Here is a 25,847-nt window from a genome sequence, read left to right on the forward strand (position 1 = left end):
CATGTTTTATATTTATTTGCGAGAACGAAGATAATTTTATAGAAAAACTATTAAAAATAATTTTTCATTTCAAAGAATTTTAATTTTCTTTTCTTCAAATTTCTACTTTTTAAAAATTTAGACAAATATAATAAAAACTTCTAAAAGTGATTATTTTATTTTTAAAAAATAATTTGTTTTCACATCATTATTTATTATGACATGTCGTAAAAAATAATCCTAAAATAAAATTGTGGAAACTAAAAGTACAATTAAACTATTTTTAATATATTATATTTTTCTTTTTGCAATCACTTAATTATTTTCTATTACGTTTCACCCAAAAAAAAATTATATTATAACATTAAAATTTATTTTTATCCATCGCTTAATTATCCTATCAAAATCAATCACTTCAATATTTTCTATTACGTTATAACAAAAAAATTGCAACGTATTATGTTATTGTTTTCAAATTAAAAAGGTATTTTGAAATAACTACCTCATCTACTTTTCTTTTTCTTCCTCAAGCTAACTTCCTCGAGCTAAATTTTAAACTAAAGACAACTAGATCAAAGATAATCTTTCAACTAAGTGGTTTGTCTGAGAACACGCAACATACTGGAATCGTACTTAACTATAAACGTGAGCCTTTCATCTCATATGTTAACTACAATTATATATTCGAAGATCTTCGATTGTATATAGATTATATTATTTTTTTTCTATGTGAATAAATTGCACAATGGAAAAGAGTGGAAGTGAAAGATTTATTATAATAATTTCTAAATTTCTAAATAGCATACATTTTATTACGCTCATTGTTTAATATCTCAGAATCAGACATAACAACTGAAACTGAAAAAGACCTTGACCTACTTCCCATTGAAGATTTTCTTATACTCCTCAAATTGATTCTATGCCTAATAACCCAATAACTCATAGTACCCAATGTTGTAGCCATTATGGTAGTCCCAATAATAGTTACCCCAATTGCAAGCCACCTTTGTTTTTTCCCCACAACTAAAAAAGACAAAGCCAAAAATGACACAGAAATAAGCACACAAGCTAACCACATTAGTTTGTTAATAATAGCCATCATTTGCTTCTTTGCTTTGCTTTCAACAACAACTATTGATGTTTGAACCACCACAACCGCGAGGGAGATGAAAAGCGCGACCGAATCAAACACGATGAATACTAGAAACGCGGGTTCTGAAGCTATTTTTGCTTCGCCAAGGGATTTTCCTGGAGGTATGTGTTTTGGATCGTCCACGAATTGGCCTGGGACGGTGAAGATGGCTGCGAAAGCAACCGTTGCTATGAGGACCGCGACGACTGTTGTGGAGTTTATCGCATTGTTGAGTCCTTCTGTGTGCATTTTGTTGAGACGTTTTGCTATTCCTTGAACGCTTCTTCGTGTTTGACGAGTGTGTTCTAGTTGGTGATGGACTTCATGCTTTATGTCACTGACTGTTTGTTTTAATTCTCTTGTTGCAGCTGTTTTCGGTTGAGATTTTATGGATTTGCTGCTTTGAACACCGTGTTCTGTAAGAATGCTTTTTACTTCAGAGTTTCCTGTTTTCTCCGCTGTGTCTAATGCTGTTTCGCCACTTTTGTTTACTGCCATGCCATTTGTTTCACTTTGTCCAAGTATCAACTTGATAATCTGCATTTCCAAAAGTTGATAGAGGTTAATTATTTAGTCTCTATCCTGAATAATCCAGCACTTAATCCAAATAGGTAGATACAATTCAATTATGCATAAGGAATATCATATCATGCTCTATGCTCTATGTTATTACTTATTAGAATTATATTCATGTTCTTCATCCCCAAGAATTAGCAGCTATGAAGTACAAACACTTACGGAATTAGGTGTGTCTTCGTGTTTGACACGTGTCTGTCTGAACTCGTATGATACCTATTGGTGCCGGTGTCCTATGTTCTTTACATTAACAGTGTCGACAAGTTTGTGTCTGTGTCAATGTCGTATATGTGTCGGAGTCAGTGCTTTGTAGGATAATAGCGGGGAAAAACTAAGTCTTGCATTGAAAAGAGATAAAATCTGAACAGAGTTTATAAAGGATACTCATCACGTTATAAACCAATTTTTTAGGATTGAATTAAGCACAACCCAAGTTCTAGGATAGTACCAAGCCTGTTCATCAAGCCATCTAACACATTATTCACATACCAAGCCCAATTTTGGTATGTGTAAGGGGTATATAGGGACCCAAGTCACACTTTGAACAAAGATAAAGAAGGGCACCTCTCACATCTCACAAACTGTGTTTGTAGGATTGAGTTAAGCTCATCCGAAATTTTAAGTGACGACATGTTTATCAACAAAGATGGTGATCTAAATGACAAACCACTTCTTGTGAACACTATCTTATATATGAAGTAATTGTTTGAGTAAATGTTAGCAGAATTATGTTAGCCATAGTCAAATTTACCTGAGTTCTTCCCTTCCTGGTTGCTATATGCAACGCTGTATTACCCTTACTATCAACCATGTTTATTGTTGATGGATCTGCTTTTATCAACTCCTCTACTACCACAAGACTCTGCCCCTTCACAGCCATGTGAAGCGCCGTCTGTCCCTTTTTATCAGTCCGCGTTACAACACCTGGCTCCTTCTCAAGAATCGCTTTCACAACCTCCAAATGTCCATTTCTTGCAGCAGAATGCAAAGCTGTTTTACCATTACTTCTAGCAATTGTTGCCAAGCTACTACCTGCTTCTAATAGATATTTCACTATCTCAGTATGTCCTTGTGTTGCAGCAGTGTGCAAGGCTGTTGTGTTGGACGGATCCACAGTCATTGACAATTCAGAATGAGCTTCCATTAAGATCTTTACAATATCTACAACAAAGAAACTGTTAGAACAAAACCCTGGTTCAAAATAAAATAGATACGAAGATGCAAAAAAAAGAAAAAACCAAACAAGATTTGATCAATGTTCGGCTAATTGTGCCTTGCAACACATTTCTATTATTCAAGTTTAGGATTACAAATTGCAACTTGTGTTTATTTACTACGGTTTAGTTTACAAGGCGAGAGCAACCTATTCACTTATCAGTAAGGCATATCCAATAACAACAGAACTGAGATTTCATTTGAAAATCACACACATAAAAAAAGCACAAAATGAGCAACTTGGTGTCATAAAAATCCACTCAAGGTTTTCTTTTAAAAAATTCTATGACTGCAATTTGGATTGCAACATCAAGATTTTCGATGTCTTCGCAATCATAATTGAGGCTGTATCAGCAACTTTTGACTATGATTCTCTACAATATCAAAGACCGCAACATGACTTCAACCGCAATTTAAAATATCAAGATTCCACTCATTACTCCTTTCACAAAACACAAAAGAACAAGCAATTGAAAAACTACGTACATAAAAGCCATAATACCTAAATCCCCTTGTTTAGCAGCAATATGAAGTGCATCAAAACCATTTCTTGCTTTAATTCCAGCATCAGCAAGATCATAATACTGAATCATCTCCCTAACCATATCAACATAACCATACTCAGCAGCAACATAAAGTGCTGTTTCTCCACCTTGATTCTGCTTTGCAAATATTTCGCGCAGTTTACCCTCTTCAGCACCATCAACTGTATCCTTCAAAGAAGCCATGTTCCCTGCTCTTGCTGCCGAATGTAAAGGCGTATCATCGCGTTTCCCCGTCAATTGTTTCGTCATTTTCTTCCTTTGAGCCCTTACTGGTGCAGCCTGAGGCTGCACAGTTTCAGTTTCCGTGTCCATTGAATACAATTCACCAAACTAATGAACTCCTTTTGTTCTTATTACTTCAATTAGCTTATCAGAATCAGAATCTTCTTTTTCTTCATTCCAACAAAAACAAAAATACAAAATCAACATCAGCATCTTTCATCACAAATAATTGTCATCTCCTTGAAACAAATCAAAGAAGATAATCATCAAAATAAAATAAAAAAATAAAAATATTACATATTAGTTCTCCTTGTGATAACTCTGCCTTTCTCCAAAATCATTGCTCTGATAAAAAATAAAAAAAATAAAAACTGGATTAAAATTATTGCATTTTCTTCATCTTTAAGTTAAGAGAAAAAAACCAATGATGGATTCAAAACCTTTGAGCATTCATCATAATAATTCAGTGAAAAAATAAATAAAAGGTAGAAAGAAGAATCTCACCTTACTTGTGTGTTCCACTAAAAAAGCATTGAGATTTAAGGATAGCTTTTAGGGAACTAATATGTGATGTTGGTGTAGGACACCCTGTAACAAAAAAAAAAAATAATATTAATATATTAAATATACTCCTATATGGTGCAAAAAGAAAGTGATATAAGAAAGAAAGAAAACCAATATAGTAAAAATATTTAGAAGAAAGGAAAATGACAAGAAGAAAAAGAACAAAAGAGGCTAGTGATAAAGAGTTAAGACATTAAACTCACATGTCAATAACAACTTTATGTATGTTATGTGAATCTAAATCAGAATCAGAACACTATAGTAGTATAGTAGAATTATACAACATAGTTCAATGCTCAGATATACATGCACCAACAGGAAACAAAAGGTAGTGATGATGAAATCAGAAAGTGTTGCAAAAAAGTATTTTACAGAATGAAAGAGAAAATGAACAGAACAAAAGAAGAAGCAAGTGTTGTGAAGTAGTGGGGGCTAATGCAATGGATTAATTATGAAAAAACACGATGAGAGGGTCCCATGTAAGACATGGAAACTGAATTAACAGAACCACACGCGGTTGTGAGAGAGTGTTTTTGGTTTAAGGAATAGTTTTCATAAGTTGACTATTCCTCTATCGTTGGTTTCAGTCCACGTTATCCACACTTTTTTATCACCTCATGTTGATAATATCATTTGCTAATAGAACTTTTTTTTGACAAATTTGCTAATATAATTACATTTTTTTGGTCAAGTGCTAATAGAATTATTTTTCACTTTGAGTAAAGAAATTCTAGTTATTGTATCAAAAAATAAAGAAAAAGAAATTCTAATTAATATTTTTTTTAATGAAGAAAAGGAGACTAAGCCCAAAAAAAAAATATATCAGAAAAGGAAAGGAAAATATAAAAACTAAAAGTCCTTTAGAAAAGGAGAAATAAACTTTATATCTACTATCTACTCCCTCCGTCCCGGAATAACTGACCCATTTTCTAAAAAAAAGTGTCCCAAAATAACTGACCCATTTCAATTTTCAATACAACTTTCATCATTCCCAATACAATATAACACTAAATAATACTACTTTTATCATTCCCAATACAATATATTCCACTTTCCCCTTTATTTATACATTTTTCTTAATCTGTGTGAAATGAGCCAAGAGGTCAAATAAATTGGGACGGAGGGAGTATCTATTATATACAGTTTTTTGTTTTCATTTTGAAAACTTACCTTTATACAAAGATTTCTTAGAGGTACCTATATGCTGTAACATTATTTCAATTTCATCTTTTACTTCAATTATTTTATTAATTATAATTTCATCATTTTCTAAAAATCATATAAATTTTCATAAAGTTGTTCTACTTAATCTAATATTTAATAAAATTTAATACAGAATTGTTTTTTTTTTTTTACGTTTAATACAAAATCAATAGTATATATATCAAGTAAGGTTTTTTATGCCACATGTCATTTCCACATTCATTCTCAATATTTTTATTATTTTTTCTATTTTTAAATACCAATATTTTATTTAACATAAATATCTCAACAAACTTTTGATCTTATGCACTCATATTTTTTTTTAATTTTATTGAATTTCTAATATTTTATGTAGTAGAAATATCTCAACAAATTACACATCAATCAATCAATCAATCAATAGTATATATATAAGTAAGGTTTTTTATGCCACATGTCACTTCCACATTCATTCTCAATATTTTTATTATTTTTTCTATTTTTAAATAACAATATTTTATTTAACATAGATATCTCAACAAACTTTTGATCTTATGCACTCAGTATTTTTTTTAATTTTTATTGAATTTCTAATATTTTATGTTGTAGAAATATCTCAACAAACTACACATCAATCAATCAATCAATAGTCTATCTATTCTATTCTCTAATTATAAAACTTAATGTCTACCAAAAATACAATCTTACCATTTCTTAATTTTTTGACACGTCATCAAAATTATATCCTTTTGTGTCTTTTGCTTCAACCTCCCTCCATTTTTTCTCTTTTAAAAACAAATTAAAACAAACTCATTCGATAAAACACACTAACTTAATCTTTTTTTTAAATAACAAACAAACTTAATCTTTTATTTTCTAATTATCAATTATCTAATTATGAAACTTAATGTGTACCAAAAATACAATCTTACCCCTTCTTAATTTTTTGAGTCGTCATCAAAATTATATCCTTTTGTGTCTTTTGCTTCAACCTCCCCCTATATTTTCTCTCTTAAAAACAAATTTAAACAAACACACTTGATAAAACACTCTAACTTATTTTCTTCAAAAAAAAACACTCTAACTTAATCTTTTTCTACAGAACAAACAAACTTAATCTTAATCCCAATCAAAATAAATTTTTCTATAATTCAACTTCTAAATATCTAAAGAGTTAAAAACAATTTAGGATCTATTATCTTTATCTAATTATTAGAGTTAATCTTTCTCTAATTATTAAAGTTGATTTAATTTTGTAACAAAAAATCCAATTTTTTTTTATAGTTGTATCCAAGCAAATTAAGTTATTTAAAACATGTGATTTTAATTACAGTAACCAAACAAAATAAATCGTGATTTGTTTTATAAATTCTCTTAATTAAAAGATATCAAAATCTATAAATTCTTTTATTTTAATTTGTAACAAAATGGGTCCTGATTTTTTTTTAAAGAGGTGGTTTTTATCATGATAAAAAAATCTATAAATTATTGAATGTCGATTTTTTAATTCGTAACAAATTTTTCATATATTTAATTTACATTTACTAAAAATAAACTTTATGACGTACATGCGATTTCATCTCATCGTGTGTTTCTAATAAAAAACATTAATAAATACATTTCACTTATGAATAATATAAAAAATATAGAAGAAACATTTTATACCGATACTTTAAAAAACACGGGGAAAAAAGAGTAAATAAAAAAGAAAAAAACATAGGACTTTTTTGACAAAAAAAGCATAGGACTATTTCTCATTGATACATATTTTTTACATCTAAATTTATTCAATTATATCCAATTGAGTGATCACAAATAACATAAATAGAGTTACAGAATCTTTCTCATTTATAAATTATACACGGGATCATATTTATTATGAGAAATACAACTACTTTACATAAAATTACACATCTTCACGATTACTTCTTTTGTATAAATGATTTTCATACGTTTTTTTGTTTATCTTAATGTCATATTATAAAATTATTATTTTTAATCGTTATTCATTATTAATCATTATATCCATTCAAAGAATGACTATAAAAAAAAAACACAAGACAAATGTTACTCTATAATTAATTAGACACTAACTAATATTGTTGTACAAATCATACATGAGACAACAATCAGTTACATATTAATTAGTTAAATTTTTTTTTTTTTATGTATTGTATCTAGGTATGACAACAAAACTCATACCCGCGAGTACCCATCTGAATCAAACTCAATTTAACGGGTTTTTCTCCGCTTTGACTCGGTTTGGGTTTTATCCGATTTCAAAACACGAGTACGGGATGAGTAACAGTGATATAAGAATACCCTCCCCGAACCTATACCCAAACTTATCCCAAATGTAGAAAATTATTTTATTGCCCCCTTTTATATAAACAGAAACTCAAATCATAAATCATTTCAGTCACACAATCAGAGTCTCGGTCTATCAGATGACACTCACTTCTCAGAGTTCTCTCTATTCTCCATCACCATAGCTATGATCTATCGTCGTCATTTCTTTGCAGGATAATGCATTGCAACATTGCATTATGCGGCAGAAAAATACTTTTATTTTATTAAAAAAAAATATCCATTGCAGGGATGAGGCGGTGATACCCGAATCCGTCGGAGACATGGATGAGATTCAATTTCTTATCCCCGTTGAGTATGCGTAAGGCAGCGTGTAAGTATATGGTAGTAGGGTATGGGGACGGGGAAGGTAAAACATGTCCCCACCCGCCCGATTGCCATGCCTAATTGTATATTCTAAACAATAGTGGGAGAAATTATAATATACTAATTATAATTTGATATAAGAATCTTGCACGAGATACATATTTATTGTTTATAAATTCATATAAAAATATCAAAGATATATAAAAATCACGGGGTTTGTTAACGTTCCCGTTGTCATTATTGTGATTTTATTATTTATAATATTTTCACATATATTTAGTCTACCACTTTATAATATTTAATAACAACTATTTCAATGTTTTTATTTTTATCTTCATTTTTATCATTAATTTTTTTCTTCTTATTTCTCAATGTAAATAATATTGTAAATGTGTTTGACGCATAAATCACGATTTAAGGATCAGCCCGTGCGGAGCACGGGCCCCGTGCTTAGCACGGGTCTGTTGCTAGTATATATATAAAGTAAAGGTTTTTTTATGCCACATGTCACTTCCACATTCATTCTCAATATTTTTATTATTTTTTCTATTTTTAAATACCAATATTTTATTGGGTTAATTAAGTAAATCGTCCCTGTAAATATTCATAATTTTGTTTTTAATCCCTATAAAATAAAATCACACTTTTTACTCCTTATAAAATTTTCCATCAGCATTTTTAATCCCTATATAATTTTTCCATTAGCATTTTTAGTCCTTATAAAAAATTTCCATTAACATTTTTGGTCCCTAAAATGCTTAAGGAAAATGTCACATGGACTAAAAAATGTGATTTTATTTTATAGGGACTAAAAACAAAACCGTGAATATTTATAGGGACTAAAAACTTAATTAACCCTATTTTATTTAACATAAATATCTCAACAACATTTTGATCTTACCCACTCAATATTTTCTTTAACACATAATAATTTCTAATATTTTATATAGCAGAAATATCTCAACAAACTACACATAATACTTTCAACAAAGTTTACATATACGATCTTATTTTATGATTAAAAGACTCCAATTTATTTATTTGTTTTTAGGAAAAGAAGCTTCAATTAGTTATTAGTAGTCTTTTAGCACTATATCTTTCAATTAGTTTTTATGTTTGGGGAAAAAAAGGTTCGATTAGTTTTTTTTTTTTTTGATAAAAAAGGTTTGATTAGTTATTATGTTATCTTTTAGCAGCATATTCTAATGCAAATGTTAACTATAAATAAATAAATTTTCATTAATCACGTATTTACATATTTTGAGCACAAGCAGAAACCTCAAACCTTCTTTTCATCTAACATTTTTCCTTCTGCAGGTTTTTCAAACACCAATTTTATTATTTCTCATACATATACTTTGATATATATATACGCATGAGCCACGAAACAAACCCATGACCACATGTTTAAAGGGACCCAAAACTCTTACCACTTAGACTAATTCATTATTGATTTTGTTACACTTTTTATTCTTGCATTGGACATTCATCTCATCATTTATATTTGTTTTTATGATATTATTATAATTATGAATTTAAATAAATTCAATCTAATATACTGACACGTATATTCGTGCACGCAAACTTATAAAACTTATTTAATATCTAACCCGGACAACGCCGGGTGTCTAAACTAGTTGTTAATAAAACTAATTTTGTAAAGTTTTTTTGAAGGAGCTAATTTTGTAAAGTTGTAACACACATTCACTTTTTTACTTAATATGCGTGAACAACATTAAATAACTTAGAATTTTGGATTAGTAAAAAAAAACTTAGTATTTTGGAATGAGTGGTAGTAATATTTAATATTAATATTAAATACATGGTCTTTTGGTTTTTGTGTATATTTTTAAAATAAAGGTAGTTGCAGTAGATAAGTAAAATTACGCATAAGTAATATACTTTTCCGTTATTATTATAAACAAAAATCTATATTTTAAATTCATTTAATTAATGATGTACATAATATTTATTATAGACCACACGCATCTTTTAATAAATGAATTTAAAATGTTGATTTTTGGTTATAATAATGACCGGAGGGTGTATGTTGTTTTAAGTTTAGCCTTTGTTACAAATTTTCCTTTTTTTTTCTCTTGAATTGGTCTTTTATGTTACATATTGTTTGCATCTTTAACCTCAAAATTATGACTCCCTTGCATTGTTGCTCTATATGTGATATTTTATGCTTGTATGAACTACAACTAGAGATGAACCAGATTAGGTGTTCATTCATTAGGCCACACACTATCGATGAATTATTCGTTGATTTGGGTTTGTGAATTCGAACCATTGCTTTATGAATGGAGACATTTCTATGAAAAAAATTAGGTACTTCTGTCATAAGATTTTTAGATTTGGGAATTTAGATTTAAAGTAGAAAAAGTGACAGAAGAAAAGAAATAGATGAATTTAACACAATTATGAGTTTTCTGAATATTAAAATGTCACACATGCATTTTATTAACAAAATTTGCTTAAAAGACAAACAATGCAAACGTAAAGGAGCAATCTAGAAAAATTGTCAAACTTAAAGGAGCTCAAGTATAATTTTGCCTAAATGATAAAAAATAAGAAAGAGATAGAGATAAACATAAATGATGTTACGTGTAAACATCTGCATTTTGATGTTCATAGAGCACAACTCTTTGACCTAAAACATACATACATTGTTTATAAACAAAACTACATCAAGTGTCATTTAACTTAATTTAAAATTTCAAGCGTCTTTTTATCTTTTTTCCATGTCAAATTAGTTTTTCATATTCTATGAAAATATGTACACCATCAACCCAACGTTTATTTTTCAGTCAACTTTTGTCTACATATAAAGAATGTTTCACTATTCAACACAAAAATTAGGCTCTTTTGATAATAACGAGATCACAATCTTAGATAAAAACTAAAAAAAATCATGTTCATTTTGTTGAAATAAATATTGTAAGGGTGGTTATGATGCAATCTAGATATTTTTTATGAATTGAACATGTAATTGAACTTTTTAAATGATTAAGTAAGACTTTTGGTAAAATACATAAATAAATTTATTAAATGAAACTGCAAAAAAGTGAAAATAGAAAATATGCTTCCCTAACTACTGTTTTTTACTTCCTCCAGTCCTATTTATAAGAGAAATTTGGGTCAACAAAAGTGGATGTATTTGGTCCATTTTTTTAACCAGATACATTAACTTTTGTTGACCAAAATTTCTCTTATAAATAGGACCGGAGTGAGTATTATTTTATACTCCCTCCGGTCCTATTTTACAAGAAACATTTTACTTTTTAGATACATTAAATAATTTATGTATTTCGTTTAGGTTCTTGACTAGATACTTACATTATTCAATGTATCTAAAAAGTCAACTTTCTCTTGTAAATAGGACTCGAGGGAGTATAAACGTCAAAAATTTTCACCATTTGTAAATAAGTGAATCACTTACTTGCTCTATAACAGGACAAATCTATCATAAATTTCATTAAATTTGTACTACAAATTTCATTAAATACTATGTTTGAAAATTGGGTCAATAATGGCCCTCTCAATTTGTCCTTTTTAAATTAAAAGTGCTTCCTTCAAAAAAGATTAAGGGCTCAAAAACACATGATCGAATTTGTTTTGTGCATGTGGTGCAGGCGAATTTTAGTCACTGCAACAACGTTGATAATATTATGTTCCATTTGGGGACCTAACCCGACAAACTCTGAAATTATCATGTGAGTTTATCCATGCCATGAGTGTAGATAGATTTCACCAAATGTTTAATACTAGCAATTTGTTTTTTATGATCAATAATTGATAGCTGATTGATTCTTCATTTGTTTGAAGTTTCTTACGAATTTCAGTCAAAAAAAGGTTTCTTAATAAATTCCATTTAGAATCTTTTTTTCATTATGAACTAATATAGTAATTTTTAAGTTTTATGATTTTTTTTTTAAGGAAGTTCTATGAATTTTTTTTTTTTAAATACCAAGGATATAGACCAAGTTCAAAAGGAAACACATATTTTTGCTAGCTCTTCTTTCTTCTTCTTCTACTTGTGTATTCTTATGTGTGTCTTCCTGTACTTCTCCTTCTTGACGTCTTTCTCCTCAGTGTCTCTTGTAGGTCTGTTGTGTCTTTTCTTTTAATGGATGTTGTGTTGCACGTGTTTTTGTGCGTCTTCATCTTCAACACCGACTTTAGACAAAAGTTTTGGAAATGTGTTAGGGTTGTAATGTTCGGCTTTTTTAATATTAATTGTTATAGTCTGATTTTCAATTTTATTTTTCTAGTTCTAATTTTTGTTATGGAAATACCTAGCTTTTATTTTGAAAATGTGTTAGTACTTCCAATCTATTGAAAGTTCATATTTGATTTTGCGCAGACGTACGAAATATATAGGTGTAAGTTATTTGTGTGAGCTAAAAATCGAACAGAAAATAACTACCTTTTCTTTAAAAATAAATTAAACAATTACCTTTAAGAACAAAATAAATAAATAATTACCTTTAAGAACCTATTAACATAAGTATATACCTTTGGCACCGTATGATGTGTACAAATTGCATCACAATGAGTTTATTTAACACTGGGATTATTAATCAGCTGTTTGACACCCTAAAAGAAGTAGGTAAGGTAACTGATGCTTTAAAAACCTAATCAACTGTTAATGAAGATTGCCTCGGTTGAAAATAAGTTGAATCACATTTAAAATTGTGGTTAAATTTTCGTTGTTCATGTGAGAATCTTTAGATGTGTGATTTATAAGTACCTCTATAAGCGCTTTATGAATATTGAAGTTTGTCTTGACTCTGGTGAGCCTTTAGAGTCCAACTCACTTAAACTTTTTATCATAAGAAGTTTGAACCTTAACAGCTGGTTCCAACAAAATTGTTAGATCACTATTGAACAATTTTAATTACTTGAGTTAGGACGAAATTATAGTTGCACCATTCAAACAATCGAATGTAGACAATGTTAGTTCACAGTTCAATCGATTGAACCATCCAATATAAATATTTTTGAATATTTCAATGATAATCCAAACTAAGATAAATCATATACTACATTATTTTAACCTTCGAATAAGATATTATTGTGTGGCTCTACAAAATGGAACCAAACCAATCACCAAACAAATCATGTGATAATCAAATAGTACTCACATGGACATGACATGACATGGGGTGCAAGCAAGCAAGCAGCCATTCCAAAACCGCCGATAAACTGTTTTTCAACAGCATCTGACCAAAGGGCAACAGCAAGACAAAATAGATAGATAAATGAAAATCAGTAACATTCATTCATTCATTCATTCATTCCAAATTGATGCACGTGGGACTTAGTTTGCGCGTGAACATCATCAAATTTTTCATCTCATCTCATAAAAACAAAATCATCAATGTTTTCATATTAAGTCTACTCGTTTGGTCGTTGGAGATATGTCATCAGCCATAAACTAACAACGTTGCTGTCACTCTCAAGTCATAGTGGCACGAAGCATATACTTATTATTATAATTAATGCAAAGACCATATTATAAATTTTGGGTTGACATTGAAATTAAAATTGACTTGCTAGGCATATGAATTTTATGGTTCTAGTTGTTGATCATTGACTATAACAATAATAAAGTAGTTCCTGATCACATTAACATATCGGTTTAATGCCGCTATATATGGTCATGATTACTTCCATTAATCCATATTGGTATACACAATCTCTTCAACTATAGGACTTTATTTGTTATGCAATTATGAAGTACTAATTTGTGTAAGCGTAAGCAAACGAAAGAAGTTTAGGGTTTTGCTGTGACAATAATGGGCTACTTTTTCCACTGCAATCCATATGTATTAATTTGGAAAAAAATCACTAAATTAGTTAATGGAAAATGGTAACCGGTGACTCTCAGTTAATTTATGTTATTTGGATGTATATATCCTTTAAAAATGTTATTTAGATGTATGCTTTTCATTGACAAAAAAAAAGTTTATCATCCTTATAATTACCCTAAATTTAAATGAGTTAGGGTGCCGTCATGCTCTTAGAGCCACACATGAGTCGGAGCAAAGAGGGAAACCGTTCATGATCTAAAAAAATAAGCCGAAAATTAAGGCCACAAAATAAAAAAAAAAATTAGGGTTTCATTAAGCAGAAAAAACCCAAATTCTATTTTTTTTTACTATTTCATCATCACTACCACCAACGTTGGAGTTTTCTAAACTCGAATAGTTAACAACCATAAGTATCACCAGGACACCACACCACCTTTCGCGTTTTCTTCTTCGCTCATAACTACCAATTTGAAGGTATCACCATCGTTCCTTCTAATTACCATTTTGAATAATTCATGGATATGATAAGATATTGTAACCCATTAATCATTCATTGCACATAATTGTCTAAGACCTTGAACAGTGGCGGAGCCAACAATTTTAGATTGTGGGGGCAATATTCATATGCTTGAAAGTTAAACATACTTTTCCAAAAAAAAAATACATATAATTTAAGATTCTTCAAGTTAAAAGTAAAATAAACCCCTAATAAAAAGAGAAATAATAATACTTTTATAAAATTACTCTTATCAAATACTAATGCATTTTTATAGATACAAAGTGAAAGTTATTGACTTGAGAACAATGCCTAAAAAAATGCAAATATTAGTGTACAATTAGAAAAAGTAATTAAAATTGCATTGAAAATTAATATGATAATTTAATTTGAAACAAAAGAAATGCAATGCATGTCATGCAAGTTCATCACATCTAAGGAACGTGAAAGGGTCTTAGTGGAGGCTTACAAAAACCATAGGATATTCAAGGTTATTGAGAAGCTAGAAACTAGAAAGTGCATCCATTATATGCATAGTCTTGCTAAGGCTAGCCATCAAACCAAGGTGTTCATTCTATTGGTTGACAATGTTCGCAATAACATAACCTCATCAACAAGACTTGCAATGGGGGCATGTAGTTGACACATATATACCATTGTATACTAAAGTGAATTAGTAGTGTTAGTGTAGGCACATGCCCACACAAGGTTACAAGTGGCTCCGCCACTGTCTTTGAATATGATTGACCATGATTTTTCAAATGTTAAAATATACATGATATCAAACTATCAAAGTTGTGTTCAAATACGTCAAGAGCGCTTAGATGAGATGATACATGTTTCTTTCAACTTTGGCATGTAGCAGACAACGTTAAAACTCTTGTGAAGAGAGAAAGAGAGATAGTTTGAGACACATTTGGATCTCACAAGTCTTGAAAGATTAGTCTTCGCAATTGCTTGCGAAGAATACTTAATTCACACAAAAAAACTGTGTTTAAATATACTTTTTGTGATAAAATAAACATAATATACACTAACAATGATCTGTTTAAATTTATATACCCATGAAATTAATAGTGGGTAATTATGTTTAGGGTTAAATAATGTTTGCCCCCTCTGCCATTTGAGGGAGTTTTGATTTACCTTTTGTAAAACATTTATTTTTTGAGATTTCTCCTTGTCATTAGAAGATTATTTGATTTTAGATCATAATGACATTTGACTGTGCAAAAGTGATGACGTGACACGCTGATTGAAATTTGACTGTGTATAATTGATGACATTGCACAATGAGTTAGCTTTTTTTATTCTTTTCCATTTATTTGTTTGGGTTTGTGAAAAAAATGAATTTTTAATGAAATTTGATTTATATTTTTTTTAATAACGGCCTCTAAATTCATTATACACATGTAAACAAAACAATTGAATTTTTTTTTTTTTACATAGTTAGCATATCACGTCATCACTTATGCACAATTAGATGTTATTAGAGTCTAAAATTAAAGAATCTTTTAATAGTAAGGAAATCTTAAATTTTTTTACACGGAGTAAATCAAAACTCGCTCAAATGACAGAAAAAAACATTATTTAACCCTTACATTTAATAAATGTTAAATGATTTGTGTCACCTTATTATATTCACTAACCATCCCACACCCTTATTATGAGTGTAATAAGTCACAAATTTGAAGTGCATAAAACAATCTAAATTATTGTCAAGTTTGTGTCTGAAAATAACATAACTCCGAAAAATAATGCCAAGAATCTGGTTTGGTCCTTATCATCCACATACAATTCATACAGCATAGTCTACTCACGCAGTCAGTAACTGTGTTCATACCTTGTTAGAGACAAAATTTACCCATTAGGCAAACATAATTACAAAATATTAGGTGAGAATAAGAGCATTATGTAAAATAATTTAAAAGGGGAAGCCTATCAAAGAATTAAATTTAATTAAAGATACAGTACAATTTCCAGGATGAATGTTTTGGCTTTAAAGCCATCGCCTTCCTAGTCTAGCCTTACGGTCACGGGTAAGATTGCACCAGGTGGAAAGCTTCTTGTATGTATACGAATTATCTTGAATTAATAATATTTCATCCGATCTTATTTATAAGAAACAATTGACTTTTTAGATTTATAGAATAATCGATGTATCATAGACTGGATACATCAATTATTCAATGAATTTTAAAAAATCAATTGTTTTTTATTAATATGACCGGAAGAATTATTAGGGATGTAATTTGGCATGGCTATGAAGCAAAATTTTCCACCCCTTGAACTGGATACATCAATTATTCAATGAATTTTAAAAAATCAATTGTTTTTTATTAATATGACCGGAAGAATTATTAGGGATGTAATTTGGCATGGCTATGAAGCAAAATTTGCCACCCCTTGAGTATGTTGCGGCTTTCGGTCTTAAATATAAGAAAAATATCAATGTATTAAGTTTAAATTTTTATCAAATACATTTTGCTATTGTCTCGAGAATTAGTTTCAAGAAGCTCTCCAAAAACAAAACATAATTTCTACTATTACTCAATCTCTTCCCAAAAACAAGAGATTCAATCATTTCATTTACTCAAGGTGTTTACAAATGTTTCCCAATCTAAGAGAACCTCTCACCAAAGATCTTCAACCCTAAAGTTACCTCTTTTGATTTCTCAAGTTTCTCTCTCTTGAAGCCCCCACTCAAAACATGAAGAATGACGCTTTATATCGAGTCTAGATCTCGAAGCATTGTGCCACGATTTGTACCAGTTGCGCCACGATTTCACGTTAGTACACAATAAACTACTAACATTATCCTCAAATCGTGCCACGATGCCTCTCCTTCGTGCCACAATATTTTTCAACGACAACCTCCAAACTCAAGAACAAAAATCGTGCCACAAACGCCAAAACACATGCCTGATTTCTCTCAAACTCCAACATCATTTTTGGGACAAATTTCAACACCTTATAAGCCGATTTTGTAAGATTGAACTAAATCCAACCTAAATTCTAACAAATCTCAAATGTAATTTTTTTTTCCTTTTTTGAGGGGAAGTCTCAAATGTATTATTCAACTCAATTTTACATAATATATCTTAAGACAAATAATCACTTTACATTCAACTCTCTTTTGGTCATAATCAATTTATTCAAAAGCAAATTTTATCACTTTATAATCAAACACACACCAAACTTAAAAATCAATCAACATTGCTACAATTTTGAATAATCAGTCATAAGATCATAAGTTAGTAGATGGTTACACATGAAAAAAGTTAGGGTTTGAAAAGAAACCTTCAAAATGGAAAAAAGTTGCAAGACCATGAAATGGTAAATACACACTAAAACAAGCAGGGTTTAGCTGTTTACTCGTACTCTTTTAATCTCAACAAAGAATTAGCAGTTGTAGAAATTCTGCATCTAGATATAGCTACATAGTACTCTTTTTTTTTTGAAGGAAGTACATATTACTTTTGATAACTTTTGCAATAGTATTTATGAAGAAAATATAAATTAAAAGAATCTTATATTACTATGGATTTTTTAAATATTTTCTTGTTCGTATAAACTGAAACAATTATTCTATTGGAAAACGTTGATTAATCTTCCTCATGAAGACTTTATAACTTTTTCAAAGTAAACAACCATAATTATATTGAAATCACGAATCCACAGACTAAACTAATCCAAACTAGACAATCCATTAGCTTAAAGGTGGGCAAAAGAAAAGAAAAAGTTATAACCTTTGACAAAGGTCGTGTCTAAAGTGTGTCAAATGCATTAAAAATATGTTACTAGTATTTTTCTATGTCTAATCATTCATAGACTTTATCACAGGCTCTTATTCTTGCAAAAAGTCTCATTTCCTAAACCAATGAAAAACTATATTTATTCAAAATTATCATTGTTGAACTAGATGACGATGACAAAATATTTGCAAATCCCTTCAAATGAAATAAAATATTTGCAAATATCATGAAATCGTGATTTGGTACCAGATGCAGTTCAACGAGCACAGTAACTTTCAATATGATCCAATGAATTAGATTTAGTATCGATCTCATTGTTGACAACAGAAAAGATCAAATTGCAGCTAAAGCAAATATTAATAGCAAAACCAAGTGGTTAATGAATTTCTCTTTGGATGAACTTTTCGAGAGAACCGAGTTCGATTTCTGGTGAAAATAATTCGTGGTCGGACTTTAATCACCTTATTAAAATTAAACTCTGAATTACTATTATCCTTTTCCACTAGGAACCAAAGGATTTTTTTTTAAAAAAAAAAATACTAATATAAAAACTAGACAGTATTCCTATGGTTAGAACCTGGAAAAAAAAAATTAAATACTAGAAAACATCGTTGAATAGACCAAATTTTTTTGGTCAAATTATAGACCAAGTAATCATGACATTGATTCCCCTTTGGAGTAGTATATAAGAATGTCTGATATGGGAGGGAGAATAGTTTCGAGGGAGTTGGAAGATTTTGACAAATTTTCTAAATATTTTTTTATTTTTTATTTTCAAACAGTATGAGAAATTTTTCTTCATTTCCCTCCTTGCACCTCCCTCCAAGTCCAAAGTTCGTTCCTCTCCAAATCAGAGAAACACTTTGTCGTCACAAGATTTTGTACATAAGATTTGAAGAAACACACAAAAAAGAAAAAGGATAAAAAGAGAAAAGAATTAAATAATATGTATTTTTTTAGATATTTAAATTAGAGTTATATGTATTTCTATGTGTATCCAAATCTTAGGACCCAAAATCTTGTGTCCACTCAAGTATTTTCATCCAAATTGATATGCAAAACAAGAATACCAATTAGAAAGGGCCCTGCTCTAGAAAATGTTAACGAATAAGTGCAAATTATTGATCAATTAAATACCAGCATTATCTCTGAAAAAGAAGGTAGGAGGTAGAGAAATCAAGAACACTACTTTCCCCTCACTCCTTCTTCCTTAGCTAGTTAGTAGGTGACAAAGACAGTATGGCATGGTTCCCTACTTCCATTTATCAGCCATATTTAACAATAACAATATTGTGGAAACCAAAAGATAGTATGATGGTATCCACCAGCACACAAGCATCAATACATCATTATCACGGCTTTAGTTCAAGCGCGATCTAGTGAAAATTTCGGTAAAATTACAGAAATACATATACCAGCCCCACCATTACAGAAGCATCAATACATCATTACAGAAATTTCATCATTATCGGTGAGATGGTGAGTTGATAGCTGGTTTAATAAACTAAAAAACAAGTAGAACATATATGTTTGTGTTGCAAACTAATGAAATTCGAGATAGGGTTGGCTTGGTTGGAGAAGAGGCCTTAAATCAGGTCTTAGTAACCAGCCCCACCATCACAGAATATGGGAGCTCAGCTGCTCTAACGAACTTGCCACACTCTCATGACAGTTATAAAAAATTGTTCAGTTTAGTTATGCAGTTAGTTGTGTTAAATTGCATGTTTTCACGCCTTGGATATAGAATTGATCGTTGATCATGTAAATACCAATAAGAGCACAAATCCATTTTTCTCATTCTCAAATGATACGTGGTATTATAATATTCCAAACTGAAAACAGACAATGCATAGAATATTTCTTTTCAAGAAACAACGCATACAAAATTAATGTTAAGTATTTACCAGGTGTGGCATATAATACATACACAGCATTAGATTGACTTGTGTATTTTATCTTGGGCATGAATTGATAACAAGCATCAATAATCTATTAAACAAATCATGACGCTTGTTTCTGTGAAAGATTTCAGCCTGGTTAAATTCTGTCCCATTGGATAGATTCAATCACCTCAGCAATGTTGGCATCAAACTTAATTACACCGGAAAGAGACTCACTTAATAATTAATATAACACAATGCGTGAAAATTGAGAGCATTACAAACTTCTATCAAGTTATCTTCCTGGTGTCAACCATCAACTTATAGAGAGCAAATCCGCCTCGGTGACAGCCAGGCATCCTAGAGGCCATATTTTCTAATTCAATCTGAAAAATTCAAAATTAATGAGCAAAGGTTTAAATGCAGAAGGTAGCTGGTTGTCAATAGAGGCATTAAAATGATCAATTTGAGCAACAATTGAACTAGCTTTAAAGCTTTGAAATAACAAGCTTATGAGTCCAAACAGATCTCACTATGACCTAGAGAAAAAAATGACACTGAGCATTCAGTGCTAGAGAAGTGGCTATTCCTGATCATCACTTCATCATGATATGGCACACCCAACTAGGGGACTCCTCTAACCATAATCATTTTATTGGTACTCTGTCACATGGAAAGTTAAATAAAATAAAATAACACAAAGTACTATATCATGATGAAGTGACGATCAAGAATAGTTACTTATCTAGTACTACAAAGATAAATTGCCATGTTCATATCTGCCTCTCATAAATGCCACTACCAAAATAATGCAAATAATCAAACGAAAACAGCCAAAAGATAAAAATAATCACATCTTTATCGTAAGTGGACTTCATGCTAGTGCATAAAAAATAAGCTTTAGATTTACCATTGGAACAGTATAGAGCTTGGTTGATTCATAGCCATCTAGTGCACTAGAATAAAACTGCTGAACTTCCTTTGAGTCAAGATTGCATTTGATAAAGAAAAACGCAGTTGGTCTTACATTCAAATCCCTACGAGATATACCAATAAAAGCCGGAATACTCTGCGTGACAAACGAAGAAAATTAGATATACATTCTTTGAACCCACCCAACTTAAAAATAAAATGTGAGGGCAGACTAGTAACAGAAACAGAAAATTTATCAGCAATTAATGGACTCGAAGAAGAGGTATATATCAAAAATCAAAACATAAAACTGGCACTCCAATTTCTAACAGAGCAGACACAACTAGGTGACTCAGAAATTCAGACATAAATGGAAAAACCTTGTATATGGTTATCCCTCAGCAATATTAAAGTAAAAATGAAACTTACAAGGGAAGAAGCTGGCACTCCAATTTCTTCAACTACTTCACGAACTATGCTGTCAAACATCTCCTGTGAAACCTTGATGTTGATTGACTCTGTTAACTCTTTTGCATATTGATGGGACGTTATACCAACTTCTTGAGGCTGTCAATCATTTGAAAAAAGAGTTCAATGCATAGCCAAGTCTATACGGAAATTTTAAGTCTGAATATATACATAAACAGGAAAAACAAATATATAATCCACCCGAAAAACAAGTCAAAGACTAATTTTAGAACTAAATTGCCCATTTCATGTTAGAATAATTCAACAGTTGCACTACTAGATAGTAGCAGTAAAAAGACTCAGAACACTCGGTGCACTATCGAATACCTCAGGATGGCCTCCGGGGAAAACAAAATATCCAGGAAATTCACCAACGTTATTACTTCGCTGTAATACAAGTATCTTGTTGTCAATTGTCTCCACCACTGCACCATTTCCTAGTGGACTGGAGGTATGCTGACAAAGAACGGAATCATCTGAAGAAACATAAAGATACAGTCAAAAGATTAAGACAGGTATAATAATAATAATAATAATAATAATAATAATAATAATAATAATAATAATAATAATAATAATAATAATAATAGTAATAATAATATCAATAAAAATGAAAAAAAACGGAAGAAGGCAAGCGAGGAAGAAGGAATATATAGACTTTGCTATATTGTTCTGTATGATTCCATCAGGTATTGTTCTGAAGGGATCAAATAATCAATGCATTTAACCCTGAACTAAGTTAACATGTTTAAGCAATAAATGATGAAAGAAACTGCTACCAAACAGGTCCTTTTTAGTCAAATGGGCTTATCACAAACTGCTATAAACTCATAAAAATAAGCTATAAGCTCGTGAGAAAGAAACCGTTACCAAACAGGTCCTTTTTAGTCAAATGGGCTTATAAGACATAAGCTATAAGCTCAAAAACAGGCCTTACCAAACAGACCTATATGGAAAAGTCAAATTAAAACAAGACACAACGGTGATAGGTAGAACCTAAACAATTATGACTTGGATGAATGTAGTTTCTACAATCAGATATCTGTGGAAGCAATACGAGTTTAGGCCAAGATGACTGACAGGGAGGTTACATAAATGTTATTCGGTCATCACAGTAATGATTATCGATTTGGACAACATTACAGTAATGATTATCAATTTCAAGATCCAGCTAAGCCTCTTATACTTTAGGGACAGAGAAGAGGGAGATAGATACCCCACTGCTGCTTCAAGATTTTCATTAACAGGACCCTCCGCTTATTACCTTCATGATCATTTACTATGGAAATCATTTCACACAACTCCAGTTTTGGATAAGTTGCCACACTACCATAAGTTCAGGTGGTAACAATATAAGATCAATGAGTAACCACAACAGTAGTACTTGCGTTAAAAAGGAAGCAAAAGTTAAATGTATTACCTTCTGATGAAACAAGGAACCTTTCCCATAAAGGACTTAAATTTGTCCCCACAAAGGTCCTGGAGCAAGTTTATCAAATAATTATTAATTATAAAATTGAGGGACTGTAGAACAGGTAAGTAAAAAATAGTAATAAGATTAAACTATGCTTCAAGACAGAATAGAAAAGAACCTTCTCTTGGTTTTAAACGAACACTAGAGATAATAACTATGTGGCATAAATGACATTTTGCTGCATATAACTTCTAGAATCGGTCGGTTATATCATTGCACTATATTACTAAAAAAATATTGTAACATGTCATACAAGTCTTTTCAGCAAAGGACAGCCTTTAAGTTCGAGATCTAATATGAAAGTACAAAATGTTTCCAACAAATTTATGACTTTCAATTCTTATTAATCTATCATTATCAATAATGAACGCACATTAGAAGTCATGAACACGAACGTTGAAAGGCATCTAGATTAAGATTGCCAAAGCATCCATATAAAAATTGAAACCATAAATTATCATCCAAAATTTGAGAATCAATGCAATCCTATCAATATTACTAACCATGATAAATAAGAATGAAACAATTACAAGAAGGGCACTAAGAAGCAACCTGTAATCTGTCAAACCTAGGTGGAGGCATACATGTGGTTCACTGCCAGATTCACCTACAGTGTGCAAAACATGCCCTCCATACTGTGTTATTTTCAACAGAAAAATAGACACACTATTAAGGATAGTCCTTGGTAAAGTATCTAGTCAAAGCACCAAACTTCTATCTTGCAAGAATAAATCATCCCAGACACATGATATTACAGGGAGAGAAAAAGACCAAAACAAAAAAGACAAAAAGAAAGATTGAAAGTCACTGCATTACAATTAGTAAAAACAAAACATGTCATGACATCAAGGGACATATGGTCCGCGCATTCTGCATATAACATTATGCATCAATAAATCCCTATTGCTCATCCGATCCACAAGACCACGAACAGTATTGTAGAGATAATCAAAATAAAGAGCTATGCTATCAATGTAGCAAACACACAGAAATAAGGAAAATTACTTTTAAACTCGGTGTTATCGATTGCAAATGGGGGATCATGGCAGAAAGCTAAAAATTTGCCATTTTAAGCCACCACAAAATGCCATGGCACCACCATTCTTTTCAAATTGCCCATAGTGGTTGTTGTAAAAAAAATCCATAATCGCAGCCCGCCATGGCCGGTATTTGACAACACTGCTTACACATTATGACATTAATACTCACTAATTCAAAATCCGGAGAAATCTAACTTAACATAACATTTTTTTTTTCTTTTCAAATAGACATATCTATTTTACATCAATTATAGTATCACAAGTTATAAACATAGTTTAATTAGTATATTCTGTGGGTGTACAGTTATTTTACCAATATGTGCTGCCACATCAATTAATAAATATGACAATTTATGTGTTTACATATTCATTAATTGACGTGACAACACATATGTGTAAAATAATTGTACACTGACATAGTATACTAATTAAATTCCTAAAACATTAAAAATTTAAAACATACATAACTAGATTTAAAAAAAAAAAATTAATAAATTAACTTAACATGAAACTAGAAATTACAATTAATAATCAACAGAACAATTTTTCCTTTGAAATGTCATTGCATGTAAGAAAACCTCATTAACAAGCAAGACATACCCTGAATTTATTTCCATTGAACAACGATTTGTTATGCAAACTCCTCTGCTCCCATATCTGCACAACAGAAATAATTAATCATCACAAATCATCAAAGTAACTAAAAATGTAGAAATGGAATATGAATCAGAGCGAAAGGAATGCCAAGAACCTACCTCAGAGATGGTGTTTTCTAAGGTGATATCAGAGTGAGGGATCCGATCGTAGGCGTCAGAAAATGCGACAGAAACCTTGAAAAGCGAGAGATGAATTTGGTAGATTATTACTACAGAAAAAGCGATTGATATGAATTGGAAGTTGAATGAACCTGTGAAGGAGAGAGACCAGAAGGAAATGATGCAAGAAGCTTGAAGGAGGAAGGTTCTGTATTACTCGAATCACCAGCTTCTTTCTTCTTCTCCATCGTTACGTTCATGATTTTTTCTAGTTTGAATCTAATTCTAAGTATTCTTTAAACATTGTAATTTATGTAAATTTTTTTATTAATAAAATCAAACATTTTAAATCTCGATTCCCTACATACACAAACTTTCATAAAAACTGAAAAATTGTACAACTTTTTAGATACATTCAATTAAATGATGTACATCATTTAATTGAATGTATCTAAAAAATTGATTTTTACTTATATTAGTGACCGGAGGGTGTAAGTTATAAACTTGGTAATCTCGTTACCATTTTCTTATATTTAATTTTATTAAAATTACAAGGTAAAGTTGGAATAAATAGTTCCAAACTACTCCCTCCGTTTCAAAATGAGTGTCGCTTTAGCAAAAAAAATTGTTTCAAAATGAATGTCACTTTCAGTTTCCAATGCAATAATAACTTTTTCTTTTCAATTGTACACTCCAATTAATACTCTGCACACTACTTCCAAAATATTACTTTTAAAACTAACCAATAGTTAATAAGGATAATTTGGTAAAATAATTATTCTCTTTCTTTTAATCATTGCATTTCTTAATATGTGTGTAAACACCTAAAACGACACTCATTTTGAAACGGTGGGAGTATAAGTTTAAGTTATAAGTTATTTGAATTAGTTTATCGACAAATGTTATATGGTTTGTTTTCTATAACGTCTTTATGTGTTAACAATCTCACGGTTTAATGAAAAAGGTAAGATTGCTTTTTAAAAGGGTTTAATTGAAGTGCTATGACAGTGTAAAGTGCACTTTACACTGTCAACCAATAGAATTCGGCCACATCATATCTCTTTATTTGAATTAAAAATTAATTTTAGAAACAAGTAATTCTGCATATAATGCGAAGTGCAAACCACCCTTTTTCACCACAACCGCCCAGACATTGCAATCATGGC

The 25,847-nt window shown here is 30.5% G+C and overlaps 2 protein-coding genes across 4 annotated transcripts; both read right to left on the bottom strand.

The window, feature by feature from the left end:
- Positions 1-735: 735 nt before the first annotated feature.
- Positions 736-4,652, bottom strand: LOC146930536 (ankyrin repeat-containing protein At5g02620-like). Of its 2 annotated transcripts, XM_085707989.1 has the most exons (6): positions 4,437-4,652; positions 4,174-4,257; positions 3,967-4,014; positions 3,405-3,839; positions 2,439-2,848; positions 736-1,648 (listed from the first exon to the last, which is right to left on the bottom strand). In XM_085707989.1, exons 4-6 carry the CDS (start codon positions 3,757-3,759, stop codon positions 773-775), a joined length of 1,641 nt encoding a protein of 546 aa, XP_085564115.1. In that variant the 5' UTR covers positions 3,760-3,839; positions 3,967-4,014; positions 4,174-4,257; positions 4,437-4,652; the 3' UTR covers positions 736-772. The 2 variants fall into 2 exon arrangements, with proteins under 2 accessions (XP_085564115.1, XP_085564116.1); XM_085707990.1 differs by lacking the exon at positions 3,967-4,014.
- Positions 4,653-19,977: 15,325 nt separating this feature from the next.
- NUDT9 (nudix hydrolase homolog 9) lies at positions 19,978-24,962 on the bottom strand. 2 transcript variants are annotated; one of them, XM_085707992.1, is made up of 9 exons: positions 24,873-24,962; positions 24,682-24,756; positions 24,527-24,583; positions 23,439-23,521; positions 22,833-22,891; positions 21,740-21,888; positions 21,374-21,511; positions 20,943-21,101; positions 19,978-20,418 (listed from the first exon to the last, which is right to left on the bottom strand). In XM_085707992.1, the coding sequence occupies exons 1-9, from the start codon at positions 24,939-24,941 to the stop codon at positions 20,323-20,325; spliced, it is 885 nt and encodes a 294-aa protein (XP_085564118.1). In that variant the 5' UTR covers positions 24,942-24,962; the 3' UTR covers positions 19,978-20,322. The 2 variants fall into 2 exon arrangements, with proteins under 2 accessions (XP_085564118.1, XP_085564117.1); XM_085707991.1 differs by having other exon boundaries at positions 24,834-24,962.
- Between the last annotated feature and the right edge of the window lie 885 nt (positions 24,963-25,847).

This window comes from Medicago sativa, chromosome 4, assembly GCF_051527215.1.
Source record: "Medicago sativa cultivar Bolivia chromosome 4, Bolivia_mono, whole genome shotgun sequence".
Taxonomy (NCBI): Eukaryota; Viridiplantae; Streptophyta; class Magnoliopsida; order Fabales; family Fabaceae; genus Medicago; species Medicago sativa.